Source organism: Mesoplodon mirus (genome assembly GCF_964341445.2).
Source record: "Mesoplodon mirus genome assembly, chromosome: 11".
Taxonomy (NCBI): domain Eukaryota; kingdom Metazoa; phylum Chordata; class Mammalia; order Artiodactyla; family Ziphiidae; genus Mesoplodon; species Mesoplodon mirus.
Genome location: NC_138987.1, coordinates 49,277,152 through 49,293,413, shown reverse-complemented (window position 1 = coordinate 49,293,413; position 16,262 = coordinate 49,277,152). Strand labels below are relative to the sequence as shown.

At 39.1% G+C, this 16,262-nt stretch overlaps 1 protein-coding gene across 3 annotated transcripts in view; it reads left to right on the top strand.

Annotated features, from left to right (window-relative positions):
* The first annotated feature begins 285 nt into the window (after positions 1–285).
* YAF2 (YY1 associated factor 2) overlaps positions 286–16,262 on the top strand; it is a 65,942-nt gene continuing 49,965 nt past the window's right edge. Inside the window, exons 1-3 of one of the 3 annotated variants that reach the window (XR_014295260.1) lie at positions 286–521; positions 967–1,092; positions 2,679–3,056. Coding sequence is in view for 2 of the 3 variants with exons in the window: in XM_082635028.1 (XP_082491154.1) it covers positions 496–521; positions 967–1,092 (152 nt within the window). In the remaining variant the exon portion in view is untranslated. The remainder of the gene's footprint in view (positions 522–966; positions 1,093–2,678; positions 3,057–16,262) is intronic. The other 2 variants (XM_082635028.1, XM_082635029.1) reach the window with 2 other exon arrangements.

Here is a 16,262-nt window from a genome sequence, read left to right as displayed (position 1 = left end):
GGCCCGGAAAGCGGTTCTACCTGGAGACCGCAGTCGCGCACTCTGCTCCGGAGTCGGGATGACCTCTGAACGCCGGCCCCCGCCTTGGACCAGGCTTCGCGCAGGATGACAGAGCATCTCTCGCTGGAGGGGCTCCCAGGATGCCGACAGGAAGCTGGCGGCACCGGGGGGAGAGGCGGTGACCGCGCCTGAGGCTGCGGCGGCCACCCCCACGCGGCCGCCCGCGAACTCGCCGCGAGTGCTGGGCCGCGCTGGCCTCGTTTGAAGTCTCCGGCGCGGCCGCTGGTTGGCGGGCGCGGGTCACGTGGCCCAGGCAGGAGTTTCCCCGACAGCTGGAGGCTGCGTGGGATCCGGCGGCGGCTCCGGAGCTCGGCGGTGCGGCCTTCCCCGCCCCCTCCCTCCTCCCCCGCCCGCTTCCGTCCGTCTTATTATCCTCCTTATTGACAAATAGAGCGGCCGCGGCGGCGACTCTCGGCGTGCGTTTGTAGCCAAGCCATGGGAGACAAGAAGAGCCCCACCAGGTAACAGCGCCCGGGCCCCCGGGCCCGGACTGTGCAGGCGGCGGGGCCCTTGCGCCGGGCTTCGGGCGGCCGCCTTGCTCGCCGCCCGAGCAGCAGGGCGAAAACGGGGGCGGTGCCGCCGCTGCTCGAGCGCTGCCGCGTGAGGGGCCGGCGCCGGCCGCCCCACAATGGAGTCGCGATGGCGGCGGCCGGAGCGGCAGCTCGGGGTGTCCGAGCGGCGGTGGCGGCGACGGCGGCGGCAGCGGCAGCTGCTGCTACTGCGGCCGCGCTCACGCCCCCGCCTTCCTGACTCCCCTCCCCCTTCGAGCCGGAGCCTGGCGCGCTGGGGGCCTGCAGGGCTGGGGTCGCGGGACTTGGGCGGGGGGCGAGGCGGGGGCGGCCGCGGGGCCCGGGCGCGGCCCGCTGGTGACCCCGCGCCGCGTCGTGTCCGGGTTGTGTCCTGCAGGCCGAAGCGGCAGCCGAAGCCGTCCTCGGATGAGGGTTACTGGGACTGTAGCGTCTGCACCTTCCGGAACAGCGCCGAGGCCTTCAAGTGCATGATGTGCGATGTGCGGAAGGGCACCTCCACCCGGTGAGTCCCGGGCTTGCCCCGCGCGGCGCCCGCCCACCGGCTCGCGGCGCCGAGGACGCCCCAGCGGCCGCCGCCCCCTCCCGTGACACTGGCATACCCGGCGGGCGGAGGCGAGCCTGAGGTGGTGGCCGCGATAGGAACTGGGTCAAATTGATCGCGACCCAAGCGATGCTTTGCGGTGAGGGGTAATTGAAGAGTCTGGAACGTTTTTTGCTGCCAAGAGAGAATAAATTGTTTAAGGGAGGCATTAGCTACTGCGATTTAATTCGTGTCGCTGGGTGTAATGCCCCCCCCCGCCCCCCACCCCTTCCCCACCACACAGTCCGGATGTAATAACGTTGGCTGCATTGTTGTGTTAGTGTGCAGGAATCAAAGAAAAACCGTGAAATCCTCTTTAGGAGCAAAAGATGTAATTTAATGTCGTTCTTCAAAAAAGTATCTGATTATAGAATCCACAACAGATTAAGCTTCCTTTTTTTTTTTTTACATAGACGTCTGGAAGGGTCAGATCAGGGGTTTGTGTAGTGTTTTTAATCCCAAATTCTCTAATATTGTATAAATAAGTAGTTGGAGGTGAGCCCAGTCACAGGGACACATTTTTCCTGAACGTGTCTGAATATCTTTAGTTTGATTAAATGGCAATCTGTTAGACTATACAAATGGGGTAAAATGATCTCTGCTTATTTTTGGTCTTTATTTTATTGTAAGCTTACAATATGATAAGAGTCTTTTAAAAAACCACTTAAGTGTATTAAGTGGATAAAGAAAATCATTCAGGAAATTCAAAGTCTGTGGCATTCTTGATCTGCCAGCACTTAATTACTGTGATTTATGGCCTAATATTTAGATGACATATACTCTTGATTAAAGTCTGTTAGAAACTGGATTATCACGAGAATACTAATGCGTTATACTGTTGTTTTTAAAAAGGGCTATACAATAGTAACAGAGGAATATATTTAGTAGGAGTTAGATTCCTAAAATGAGATATCCAGATTTTTAAACACTATTTACAGCATTTCATTAAATTTTTAAATGTGAACACATAAATGGTTGTCAAAAACTTGAAATTTTAAGATCTGCTGAGTGAAGCTAGCTGCTTTTGACATACCTGTCTTTTTGTAAACCACAATATGCTTTTCGTATATTAATTCTCATTACATTGGATAAAATATATTAAATATTTTCATGATGTCCTTTAAAAAGCAAATTTTCAAACAGCTGCTAAATTCAAGGGAATATAACAGAACATGCTAAAAAGAAAAAAGTACCATTTGCTAAAATGAATGGTAACTATTTTTGGACCCGTGATTTAAGTATTTTGAAAAGCAGAGTATCTCTGTATCTCTAAGTCTATATAAGGTTGGATTTGGCTTAGATTATATTTGTATATCTATGTTAGTATTTTGTACTTTTTTAAACGCTCAGTAAGCAATTTTCAGAAAAGGCAGGAACTTTAATGTGGAGACAGTTTTTATAATCTTAATCTCTGGTGCGATATTGTTGCTTTTTGTTGTTCCCTCTCTATTTTCTTGTAGCCACTAGAAAAATACTGAAACTAGAAGAGCCTATATGTTTATTTGCAGGGACAGCAAGGAAGGGGGGAAGCTGGTGTCCTACTCCACAGCCAGTCTTGGGGTTAGAGGAACCCTGAGAAATAGAGTAGGTGGTGGCAGCTCAGAAGAGAAGAAACAGGCCGAATACCTGGCACCTGGAAGAAGAAGGAATATAGTGCACAGGGGAGTTGGCCCAGGACAGAGAAGTGGGCCTAGTTTAAAAGAGGCTTGAGGCCCCCATGGGGGCCCCTGACATTTCTTACCAGTACATCTGAGCTCTTATAGATCCAATTTTTAGTGGTGGAAACATTACTTGAGAAGGACTCAGAGAAGCATTGTCATTTGGATTGAAACTGAAGAGGCTCTGGGCAACTCACCAGAAGTCTAAGGGACACTCTGTTCCTAAAAGTAAGTGTTCTACACTACGACCCTCTCAGCTTCTTCCTTACTCTCTCTGAATTTGTCTCTTCTCTTTTGATTTTGGCCCTAAGTTAAACCTAAGAGCTCTAATTTCTCTGTTACCTGTTATTTTTCTCCCGCTGTTTCTGAAATTCAGAGTGGAATCCATGTTTGGGTAGAACAATGGACCAGGGCACTGTTAACAGGGCAGATATTGATTGCACCACAGAATATTTGTCTCTCTGGTAATGTTAGAAAAACAGGATTAAAGGGCTACATAACACTGGAGAAGCAAAAGTTTCAGTAGTTGGAAGAAATAATTCTCTACGACTGACATGTTAATTAGCAGTTAGGGTAATTTCAAGAATAAGGTTGGCAATTACTAAAGCAGGGACTGGATAGCTGCAGAGCAGAGGGATGCAGTTTGCTAGTTACTTGTTTGTGTGACTGACAAACAGGACTCGAATCCCTTGGGTCAGACTCACCTTTGAACTGATTTTGTCTTAGTCACCAAATGTGAGGCCAAGTCTAAGCCAATCCCAGAAATTTGAAAAATCTTTTCTTTTTAAACCTCCAGAGAAGATGGAGTCCATGATCTCCCTTTAAAGTCTTTCTGACAGTCTTTTTTGTTTAAAGGATATCTAATTCAAATCCTTTATATTGCAACAGATGACCTTTTCCTTTGGCAATATCCCTGGTAGGTCATGTTCTTCTGCAGAATAACTGTATGGAATGAAATGAGGTTATATTCATAGCAGTATTTCAAAATGAAATGTGATTTGAAGTAGCTTCAATTCCTAAATTGATAAATTATATTCTTTAAGTGTATGCCATTTCTCTGATTGAATTTTAATTTTGTACTTGCTGGCCTTAATTAGTTTAAATTTGACTAATCTTTTTAAAAATCTAGAATCTAAATAACTAGATAGTTCAAAACTGAAAGTTTTCTACATTGTGCTTTTGTGAAAGAATCAATGATAAATGTCAAACTGACAGGAAAAATTAAAAATGAAAAAGTTACGGTGACAATTATTTTCAAAGGTACTACACAATTTCCTTCATCTTTATATTTGAAATTCTTTTAACGCAACAAGTGTCTCAAATATAAACCTAAGAAACTTTAAGAAATCAAGAACCATTCTGAATCATCAGAGAAAAAGAAATATTTAGTATAGTGTGTGTGAGGGTAGTGCAGTCAGTGTATTGAGTTAGACTAGTATCTTATTGCTGCTTCATATAGGAATAGAAATTAATGCTTAATTCAGATCGCAGATACTTAAAAATGAAAGTGTTGGAGCTATTTGTTCTGGTTTTGAACTGTGATCTAAATGAGAACCTATAAAACACCTAGTCCAGAGCAGGCTTTCAAATGTAATTTCAAGCGTAACAGGTAATGTTATATTTTCTCAGGATAAATTGTAGTAGTCCCTTTAGGTTTCTCAGAGATGTTAGAGAATGATGAGAAAGATTTCACATATTAACAAGAGTACTAGGTGTTATACTAGGAGTCTGGCAGTGAGTTCTTACCCCATTTCAACCCCTTCAACATTCAGCAGTTTTTATTGAACGTTTTATTTTGTACGAGGGCTGAGCTAGGTACTAGACATACAGTGGTGGGCAAAGTAGATGTTTGTTTCTTCTGTAAAATTTTATGATTTGCTGTGAATTCAGAAACACTTTGAATTGTAACCAGTTCTGTACATGAGGTAGTATTAGCAAATCTTTATGTGTGAGCTGAAGAGGTGAAATTTTCTTGTTTAAAAAAAATAGTGTTTATAATTGAACAAGTATTATGGTTAGGATCTGACTGTTGTTAAAAAGAATGAGTTATTTCAGCTTCTATAAAATGGAAGTAAACAATATAAAATTCACATTTTGAAGAAACTTAAACGAGTTATCATCTGATAAAACTCTTTTCCAGTATCATTGTTGTCTTGTCATACTTGCTTTCTGTCTTCTAATTTGAGGCTTGGCACAGATTCTCCTAGACCCTTGGTGTGGGAATGTGAGAAAAGAATTGCGGACCATCTCAGTCAGTCTGTTTTTCAGAATGCAGAGTTCTGAGCCTCCCTTACCTGAGGAGCCTTTCCAGCTACCACACAGGTGTTGTTCAGAGACTCCTTATTCTAGGAGGTTGGTTGGTTTGTTTTTCTTTCTACATCTTGGGTTAGAGTAGTCACACAGGTTCATTGTTTAAGAGAAATTTTGAAAGTGATTAGTGTTTGGATAGTAGTGGTTTTCAAAGTGTGATCTGATGAACCCTGAGGGTCCCTGAGGACCTTTTAGGGAGTTCATAATCATACTAAGATGTTATTTGCCTTTTTCACTGTGTTGACACTTGAGGAGGTGGTGCAGAGGCAATGGTGAGTAAAACTGCTGGCTCTTTAGCATAAATCAAAGCAGCGGAACCACATTGCTGTATTCATCATAATCTTCACCACCATGCACATGCAGTAAAAATAATGCTAGTTTCACTTAAGAATATTGTTCACGAAGCAGTAAAAATGACTAATTTTAGCAAGTCTTGTGTCTTTTTTAATATTCTGTCTGATGAACTGGGAAGTACAAGTCAAGCACTCCTGCTGCGTACCGAACTAGCGTGGTTGAGCCTGCGGGAGAGCAGTTCTGTAGTTGTTTGTAGTTGTTTGAGTTTTGAGCAGAACTAGCTTTTTTCATAGAACATTATTTTTATTTGAGAGAATGCCTGGCAAACTGTGGTTATTCATACTCGGATATTTAGCAATTTTCTCAAAAATGAACACAGTAAGTTTGTCAGTTCAGGGAAAACAATTGATAATATTTGTTGCCAATGATAAAAATTGAGCTTTCAAGTAAAAATTAGAATTTTTGAAAACTTGTAACCACTACAGTGAGCTTAAGAGCTTCCTAGTAGTTTAAAGATGAGATCAGATGATTATATCAATGAATATAATTTCTGATATTTTATCATGTGGTTTGTCAACATTTGGAAAATTTGCATAACTCAGTAAACCAGTATTTCCCAGTAACCAATGTATGATGTTACAAAACCACGCATAGATAATCCACTCAAAGTATAAAATAAACTAATGGATTTTAAGGGAACACTATGAGAACTTCATTGACGTGTTTCCAGATTTTATATGCAACTAACGTTTGAGAAACAGCTCTTTGTCGTGCTTTTATTTAGTATCAAAGAAGAATATCCACAATTATCTGAAAACCTATAAAAATACTCCTCCCTTTTTCAACTACATATTTGTGGGAGTCGAAATTTTCTTCATATTCTTAAAACAAAACAACACATTGCAACAAATTGAATGCAGAAGGAGATATGACAATCCAGATGTCTTCTATTAAGCTGGGTAGTTGAGTACCACTAAGCTAAAAATATACAATTACAACTCTTTACACAGTTATCTTTGTTTTGGAAAATATACGGTATTTTCATAAAAGTATATTATTTATATTAAAATATGATTTTTAAAAAATGAAATAATGTATATTAAAATTTTTTTTTATCAGTTTTTATTTTCGATATAGTAATTTATTTCTTGATTTAGATAAGACCTAAATAAACAAAAGCTCTTTTAACTTTTGTTTTGTGTTTTTTTTTTTTTTTTTTTTTGCGGTACGCGGGCCTCTCACCATTGTGGCCTCTCCCGTTGCAGAGCACAGGCTCCTGACGCGCAGGCTGAGTGGCCATGGCTCACGGGCCCAGCCGCTCCGCGGCATGTGGGATCTTCCCTGACCGGGGCACGAACCCATGTCCCCTGCATCGGCAGGCGGACTCTCAAGCACTGCACCACCAGGGAAGCCCCACTCTTTTAACTTTTGAGAGTATAAAGAGATCCTGAGACCAAAAAGTTTATGCACTATTGGCATAGAGTCTTATTAGCTTTGGTTTCTGTTTACAGCAGGTTTACTTCGGCAGGCATTCTTTCCCTTTCCTTTATCCTTTGTTGAGTGAGAGCTCTGATATAACCTAGTGACCTAGTTGTTAAACTCAGGGACCTAATCTCAGTCTTCTTTCCATGTCACCTCAGTAGTATTTGATGTTGGCAGCCTTTTTTTTTTTTTTTTTTTTTTTTTTTTTTGAGGTACACAGGCCTTTCACTGTTGTGGCCTCTCCCGTTGCAGAGCACAGGCTGCGAACGCGCAGGCTCAGCGGCCATGGCTCACGGGCCCAGCTGCTCCGTGGCATGTGGGATCTTCCCGGACCAGGGCACGAACCCGTGTCCCCTGCATCAGCAGGCGGACTCTCAACCACTGTGCCACCAGGGAAGCCCATGATGTTGGCAGCCTTTTTTAAAAATTGAAATTCTCCTTCCTTGACGTCTCTTACACTCCTTTTTCCTAGCTTTCCTTGTACATATCTGAAATCAATTTCTGCCTACCCAAACTTGACCTCTTTTCCCTATTCCTTATTTTGTATGGGGCATAAACTTTCTTTAACCTAAGCTAGAAACTATCTTTTTCTCAACTTTGATTCTAACTCATCGTCATCCCTCGTGTCCAGTCTTTTGGCTTGGCTCTCAAATCTTTCCTTTTTACAATTTATGTCACTGTAATTTAGAAGCCCGTATCATTTCTCTCATGAATTATTGGACAAATGGGTCTCTTCTCCAGAATGCTGCTAACATTATTTTCAGGATTTTTTTGAAATCTCTGTGATTATGTTGGTCTCCCTGTATTAAAAAAAAAAATTGAGACCTTTCTAGTGACTACTGAATAAAAGTTGAGCTCCTGAGCATGGTGTTCAAGGCCATAATAATCTATGCCTAGATTGCCTTGCTAACTTCAGTTCCTGCTGTGTATCCCAACCAATCCTATGCTGCATCAGCACTCAAGTATTTCTGTCAGATGGTACTTCTTAAAAGAAATCCTCTGCGATTACAATCATGCCTGCACCACCCCCACTATCATGTTGATTCAGTGTATCTATGTATATGTGTGTATAATTATTTCTAGAGAACGCAGTACTGTCTAGATTTTTGCCTGCTCTCCCAGGCAGGGACTGTCTTACTCACTTTGGTATCCCCAGAAGCTAGTAAAGTACCTGGAACATTGTAGGCATTTAAACTTTGTCAATTAATATTCTTTTAAATTTGACTGTTACTATTTGCCACCTGGCATTGCTTTTCCAATAACTTTTTTTTTTTTTTTTTTTTTTGTGGTACACGGGCCTCTCACTGTTGTGGCCTCTCCCGTTGCGGAGCACAGGCTCCGGATGTGCAGGCTTAGCGGCCATGGCTCACGGGCCCAGCCACTTCGCAGCATGTGAGATCTTCCCAGACTGGGGCACAAACCCGTGTCCCCTGCATCGGCAGGCGGACTCTCAACCACTGCGCCACCAGGGAAGCCCTCCAATAACTTCTGAGATTATATTTGTAACAATATTACCAGGTTATTTTGTCCATAATTTGTAGGTATTTATTGATTCAGCATTATTTTTATTTTCACAATTTTGCTTCATATTTTGATACTGTGTTATTTGATTCAAAGCATAATTTTTACAGTTAGATGAGTAACTGAGATGAGTGATTCTGAGTATTTAAACATGGGAATAGTATTTTTATAACACATTATTTGATTATTTTGAAGATTAAATAAAAACATAAAGAACTTAGTACGTCTTACCATATTTTATTCTTATACACATTCTCAAAAGCATGTATGTATACAAGAGAAAATATAACTTTTATCTCAGTTTTAGAACATTTTTAGCTTTGTCATTTTTTGTATTGACATATAACATTATGTAAGTTTCATGTTGTAGCATTATTTCAAGGATGACATTGTACATGAATACCTTAGCATTTTTAAGGTATAACTTTGGAAAATTGTGTATTTATTACCTCACAACCTTTTCTTTAGGTCTTGTTATTTAGATTACTGAAATTTACATAGTATAGCTGAAAATGAAAAGTATTTTTCCTAAACTACTGAAGTCATGAAAGAGTACAGCATATTATAAAATATATTTTATTACTTGATTAAATTGTGGGTTCTCCATTAAATGATATTTAAAGTTAAAATAGTTGATGTCAAGAGCCTCTCAAAAACTAAAATATACTAAACATAGATTTGTAGTATTTGAGATTGTTTAATTGAAAAATAGTTTAGAATTCAGATTTTGCATTTGTTTGAACTACACTGAATTTAAAATTAATGGAATGAATTAAATTTAATTATAATTCAAATGAAGTAATTTTACCTTATGATTGAGACAGTATTATTTTATCTATGAACATGTTACTTTTAAAGATAAATCAGTTGTACAAATTAGCAGACACCTATATAACTATAGAAATAGGCAGACATTCAAAAAAAAAGGAATTTTCCCTCATCTTGTGTTTCTTTACTATTTCTAATTGTTCAGTCAAGCTAAAAAGATTAGTCATTGATATCTTTCTAGAATTTGTTATTTTGCCTTCCTCGTTAACTGCTTATTCTTCAAGATCCAGCTCACATATCTAGTCCCTGTGACATTCTCCTAAGCCCATCCCAAACTTGCATTCCTTTGTGTTTTTTGTTGATATCTCTGATTGTGATCTCTATCTAACTTCAGCATTTCGTCATAAACTCAGAATTGATTTTGTCTTTCTCATGAAGCTGAGTATTCTCTCTCAGTGGGACAAATTAACCAGAGAGGGGAGGATGGCTGTATTTTCTTCCTGGAATGAGTAGTTCCTCAAAGTCAATTTGTGATGCTTACCTTTATTCTATCATTTAGCATACTATGGTTCTGTTAGATGTATGCATTTACTCTCGTTATGAGTTTCTTAAGAGGAATATGAGTTTTTCATTATCTTTTTTGAAGATGTTTAACCAAGTGCCTGGGAAATAATAGGTGTTCAGTAAAGGTTTGTTGAAAGAGGAATATAGGTATTAGAAAGGAAAAGTTATTATTACTTTTTTAAAATAAGCTTTGAAAAAGTTGGAATTCTGATACTGTCATTATTTGGAAAAGAACCCTCCTATATACATGTGTGAATTATTTGATATAAATTATCAGAAGTGAACAAAATTCTAGAATTCTTATTAATTCTTAAGAATGCTTATTCTAGGTTTCTTTGCTTATTCCTCTTTCCTTCAAGGTTAGATATCTGGCCAACATACTTTGGTAGAAAGATTAGCATTCTGTGGGGTATCAAGTTTTCATTCAGTGAAACCTTAGGTGTGTTTTTTTTTTAAAGACACATTTTCCTTAAATAATTATCTTTTATAACTTGTAATGTTAGTGGTTTTACAAGTGTGTAAAATATTATTATGTCATTGTGACTTTGAAACTAAATCATTCATTTAACATATTTACTGAACACTTAACTGTTTTGTTTATTGGCTTTCATGATTGCTAAAATCTCTACCTTTTGTTATATATGACCTGTGGTTGATAATCATCTGTTTTAAAAGATTCAGTAGGCATTTTGTTCTGTAATGTTGTTTATTATGGAAATTTACAGAATTACTGAGAATTTTAGAGCTGGAAGGAACCTTTTAAGAGCTTCCAAAGTGTTTAGTCATTTTCTGAGACAGGCTATTTTTTATTTCTTGAAACCTTAATGGTAGAGATAAGATAATTTTCAGGGGGAAGATCTTGAGGGGTATGGGGTAGAGATATTGGTATTTAAACTTTTGAAATTGTTGAGGCCACTATTGTTTCCAAACACTTTCATCTGGGATTTTCAACTCTGGAGGATTCTTGCTGTGCTGCAGTCTTAGAGAACTGCCAGGTAATGCATAGCAATCTGCTGGGTGAGGTCTTTTCTATTTGTTGGAACTCATGGCTCTAGCTTAGTAGCCTCATGACAAGTAAGAAAACAGACCTGGAAAGATTGAGCTGTTCAAGGTCAATAGCTGGTTAGTGCTAGATTCAAATGTTTGGATTTATAAGTCCTTTTTATCACCTTGCTGTGGTAGCATTCAAATTTGTAGCAAGTAACTTCTTAAGGATTTCTTCTTGTAAATTTCATTATACCTGCATCTAGTGCTCTACATCTTGAAAACTTCTAACATTAAACCTACTACTTACAACTGATATAAGAACTTATGTTAAAATCTGGGCTAGCACTATAGTGAATGAAAAACAAAATGACGGTCAATTGTTTTCTCTATTTTAAGAAATATTTTTGAAGTTAAAATGTCAAACTTCATTTTAACGTCTTTTACAATAACGTTTATTGTGCTGTATATCTTGACTTCTTTGATATCATAGTATTTCTTAGGAGAAAAATCCCAGTAAATATTATTTCCCTCTTTTATTTGTGATATAAATTCTAAGAATCTCTAATAGTATAACAAATTACAGATTTGACTGTATGTGTGTATGTGAATGTGTGTGTATGATAAAAAATTTGTACAGTTCTCTGACAGTTTTTAGACATGAGCTAAATCACTTCACCTTTACGTATTTTATAGTCTGATCAGGGTTCTTTTACACAATATCATCCTTTATAGTATATACTAGCAATGATCAACCTGAAACAGCAGCAAATAGATAATATTCAATGCCAGAGAAGTAGTTGCTCAGGAAGCAGAGCTCTATGTGTATTTGCAAAGTAGGCAAAGTTGTTTTGGTCATTTTTTCATCTTTCTCCATCCTTTTTTTAATTTACTTTTTGTCTACCCAGGGCCCAGAGTCTCCTAGCCTACTTTCTAAAATGTTCTCATTCCTTTATTTACTAGAAAATCTTTCCTGTTTTAGGTAAATCTGAATAAAGTAGTAGTTTCAAGTGTGAATGTAAGTAACCTGGGCATGGGGGATAGAATTATTTATTTCTTTAAGATAATAACTCTTTTTCTGATGATAAAAGTATTACATGTTCATTGAAGCTACTAAAGTATAAGGAGGAAAATAAGAATGCCCACCATCATAACATCTCTCAGGCCAGAGAGATGTTAGCACAGCATTGAACGCACAGCCATCCATTCCTTTAACCGTACTGTTCTTTCAGGGCCAGCTTTGGGAAGCCTCCTGTGAGAGAGCAAGTTGCAGGAAATAAGGGAGTAAGGAGGAGGTGGGTTTGCCAGTTAGAATCAAGTAACAGGTTTCTTGGCGTAGAGAGAGCTGTCCTTCCCTCAAAAGGGCCCAGAGGTTTTGAATTGTGCTCTTTGGAGCCCCGAGATCTCCTGAAATTATCTCAGTGGCTGCCAATGGGAGCAGACAAGTGGGACTTTATGTTCCCACACTCCATTTCAGCCAGAGCATCTATGCTCTTATATGTTTTATTTGTTAGGATTTCTCTTAATTTTTATTTCCTAAATGAGTTTTGCTATTAAAACCTTTTTTTTTTTTGAGAATCATTGCCCTGTTCCATCCATTTAGCCTTCTCCCACTCAAATTCTGCTCAGCACAGGCTGGATTAATTGTGACTGGACTTCTTAGCCTCACATTTCAAAGGGAAGAGCTAATAATGAGTTTTGTATAGTGGTGGGGAGATTAGAAGCTTTTTCCTTTGAAAAACCTTTTTTCTTTCTCCCTCCTTCCCTGTTCCTTTCCTTTTTTCTCACCCATCTTCTTAGACATTTTGCTTTCTTTTTTAAGACCAAGGCTGGTAAGGCCCAGGGCTCTATAATCATTGATTAGATGAGTAATGAGCAGTACAACTTACAGATGAAAAATATTTTAAATTCATAATGTCATCAAATTGTACTTTTTTTTTTTTTTGCGGTACGCGGGCCTCTCACTGCTGTGGCCTCTCCCGTTGCGTAACAGGCTCCGGACACGCAGGCTCAGCGGCCATGGCTCACGGGCCCAGCCGCTCCGCAGCATGTGGGATCTTCCCGGACCAGGGCACGAACCCGTGTCCCCTGCATCGGCAGGTGGACTCTCAACCACTGCGCCACCAGGGAAGCCCCAAATTGTACTTTTTGATAAAACTTAAGGCTATTTCATCACCTATATGAATGTGGTTATCAAATTTGCTCAGTATTCCCTTGTTGCCAACTTTTCGTAAACTTAATGTCTCTGGTTCACACAGCACTTTTCTGTAATATTCCTTGGTAATTTACATTTTAATTGTAGTCTTGCCATCTTCCACTTATGTAGGATTTCATTCTACATGTTTTTAGTGCAGGAAAATATATCTAGTTTTATTTTTCCACTGTGTATTTGTTTTTACTTTTTATGTGTACTCATGATAATGGAAAGCAAAAAAGAAAAAAGAAAAGAATGTCGATATTTATGAGTTGCTTGCAGTTATGTAGTATAGTGGTGAAGAGTTTTGATTCTGGAGCTCAACTATTTGTGCTTATATATTAGTCTCACCACTTGCTGGCTGTGTGAACTTGTGAAAATTACTAACTTTGAGCCTCAGTTTTTTCAGTTGTAAAATGGAGATGATAATAATAACCAAGTATTGTTGTGAGGATTAAATGAGATAATTCTTGTAAAGTACTTGGCACAGTGCCTGGCATACAGTAAGTCCTCAAAAAATATTAGCTGAAACAGTCAAATACACGAGTGGTAATATAATAATAGACTTCCGTATATAACAGTCCCTGTTGTCAAATGTGTGGGTTCTAGTGGGTGACTGACAAAACCAGAACATAAGAATAAGTGTTTTCTACTAAAAAATAATACTTCCACAAATCGCTTCAGGGATATTTTCACCCTCTTACCCTCCTTTCCTCCCTCCCTCTCTCCCTGTTTCTTCTCTTCCCTTCGTGTGTGTGTGTGTGTGTGTGTGTGTGTGTGTGTGTGTGTTAAGCTGATGTGTACTGTCACATAAACATTTGGGCCTTACCAGTAAAAGTTTTTACATCTAGAAAGTACTTTGGTAGTGTAATAGTGGTGAGCAGTATATATAGACTTAAGAATTGAATAGTTAAAAGCAGCATTTTTTTTTTTAACTATTTGTCAGAGTTAAAGAGTAAGTCTGCTTTCAAGGTTGGATGGTCAGACGGCATGGTCATGGTGTTTTTTAGGCCACAGTGTCTTGTTGTTTATTATATCATTTCTTCTGCTTTGTACTCTCTTATTCTCCACAGTTTCTTTCTTATTCTTTATGATTGCTCAAGACATCATCTCTCTCAAGAAGCATTTCTTTATCCATAGGCCAGAATGAATGCCCTTTCAATTACTCTTAAAGCATTCTGTGCAAAATGTGTTGATTATGTTTACATAGTGTATTGAAAATATTTCATTTTGTTTCTCTCTCCTTCCCTGAACTGTAATCTTGAGAGTAGTGCGACTGGTACAGAATCACATTTTAGTTTAAATCCCCACCATGCCATTTATGGTCATATAACCATAGGGCTTTGTGGTGATGATTAAATGTGATAAATGATGTAAGGAACTTAACATAGTTTTTAGTTAATAATAGTGGTAATAATTGTAAATGATATTAATAAAAAATCCCAGTGTCTGTCATTGTGTCTTGAGTAGGTACTGACAATGCTTAACTGAACTGCAAAGTCTCTTTATCATTTATCTGATTCTGTTGTTGCTTTAAACTGTTTTCCACTTGTTTTTAAGGAACATTTACATCATTTCATTTCATTTCATGGGCCTGTGAGTTGGGTAGAGTATGTCTAATTGTGCCCATTTACTTCATAAAAGAACCTGTGTCAACCTAAATTACCTTCATACTCAACTTTTTCAGCAGTTTAAAAAATGTTTTCTTTTGTCATCGATACAATGCATAGTTGAAACCACAGCAAGTAGCATTTTATTCTAAGCTGTGATTATTGTGTTGAATCTTAACTAGCGGTAGAGAAACCATTTGGTGGAAGCCATTGCAGTAGTCTAGGCAAGAGACAGTAGTGGCCCAAACAAAGATAATGCCAATAGGAGAGAGAAGTGAATGGATTCTAGATATGTTTAGTAGAAAATATATAGGACTTGGTGGATGGTTGGAAATGGTTGTGAGGGATAGGAATTTGGGTTTTAGAGAGGGAAGAATCGAGGATAAATCCCAGGATTCTGGCTTAATTATGCAGCTAGGTAAATGGTGGTACTTGTCACTGACGGGAAACAAGAGGAAGGACAGGTTTTGGGGAAGGTAGTGTTCACTTTTAGGTTTGTTGAATTTCAAGCATCTGAGAGAAATCTGAGAAGGGGGATCTATGAGGCAGTTGGATATGTGGGGCTTAAGCTTAGGAAGGAGATCAGGGCTATAAATACATGTTTGTTAGTCATCAGCATACATGACCAAATTGAAGCCATGGGAGTGAGACAGATCAAGTCAGATCAAGGAGAGAGTAGATAGAACAGCATGAGAAAAGAGAACCTAGGACAGAAACTTGAGAAACATCATCACTTCTTTGTGGTGGTGAAAGAAGAGCATCCTACAAAGATGAAGAAAGAAATAGAGGAGAAAGAAAAATTAAGTAGGAAGTGAGAAGCCCAGGAGAGTGTAATGTTATGGGAATAGAGGGAAGAGAATATTTTCAAAAGGAGGGGATGTGGTTGGCCATGGCAAATGGCTTTTACTTTCATCAGAATCTTAATTTTTCCTTTGCATTCTTTGTAATGTTTATTTTAACAAGTGTTGCATTAGCATTTATATTTTAAATTGTAACAAGATTATAATCCTGCATAGTGCTTGCACTAAGCTTTCCATGGTAGTTACAACAGTTCTAAATTATATCTAATAAAGGAGATTAATAATGGTAGGTCAGGAGGTGAGTAAAATTATGTTACTAACTAACTTGTTTCAAGGAAGCGTGCTCTAATGATCTAGACCATCCTTATCTAAATATCACCAAGCCTCTACTTTTACGGGTAACTCCTGGTTATAGAAATTAATAGAATTAATTTAAAAAATTGGGTCCATGTTGGTATCAAGAATTTTTTAAGTGGTAAGTACAACAACTTGGAACGCTTTCTTGGAAAACTGCATAGTTAATTGCGAGGGAGCGTGTATAGTTTGAAGAAGTCCTTATCTTCTGTTTTTAGAAGGAATGAATCATAGCATTAGGTCAGCTAACCAAGCAAACCACAGCACTTTTCATAAAACTGTACAGTATATTTGGTCTATAAAGTGGTAGTCATTGTGGAGTATGTTGGATTTGATGTGATCCATGATTCAGATTCTTTTTTTTTTTTTTTTTTTTTTTTGCAGTACGCGGGCCTCTCACTGTTGTGGTCTCTCCCGTTGCAGAGCACAGGCTCCGGACGCTCAGGCTCAGCGGCTATGGCTCACGGGCCCAGCCGCTCCGCGGCATGTGGGATCTTCCCGGACCGGGGCACGAACCCGTGTCCCCTGCATCGGCAGGCAGACTCTCAACCAC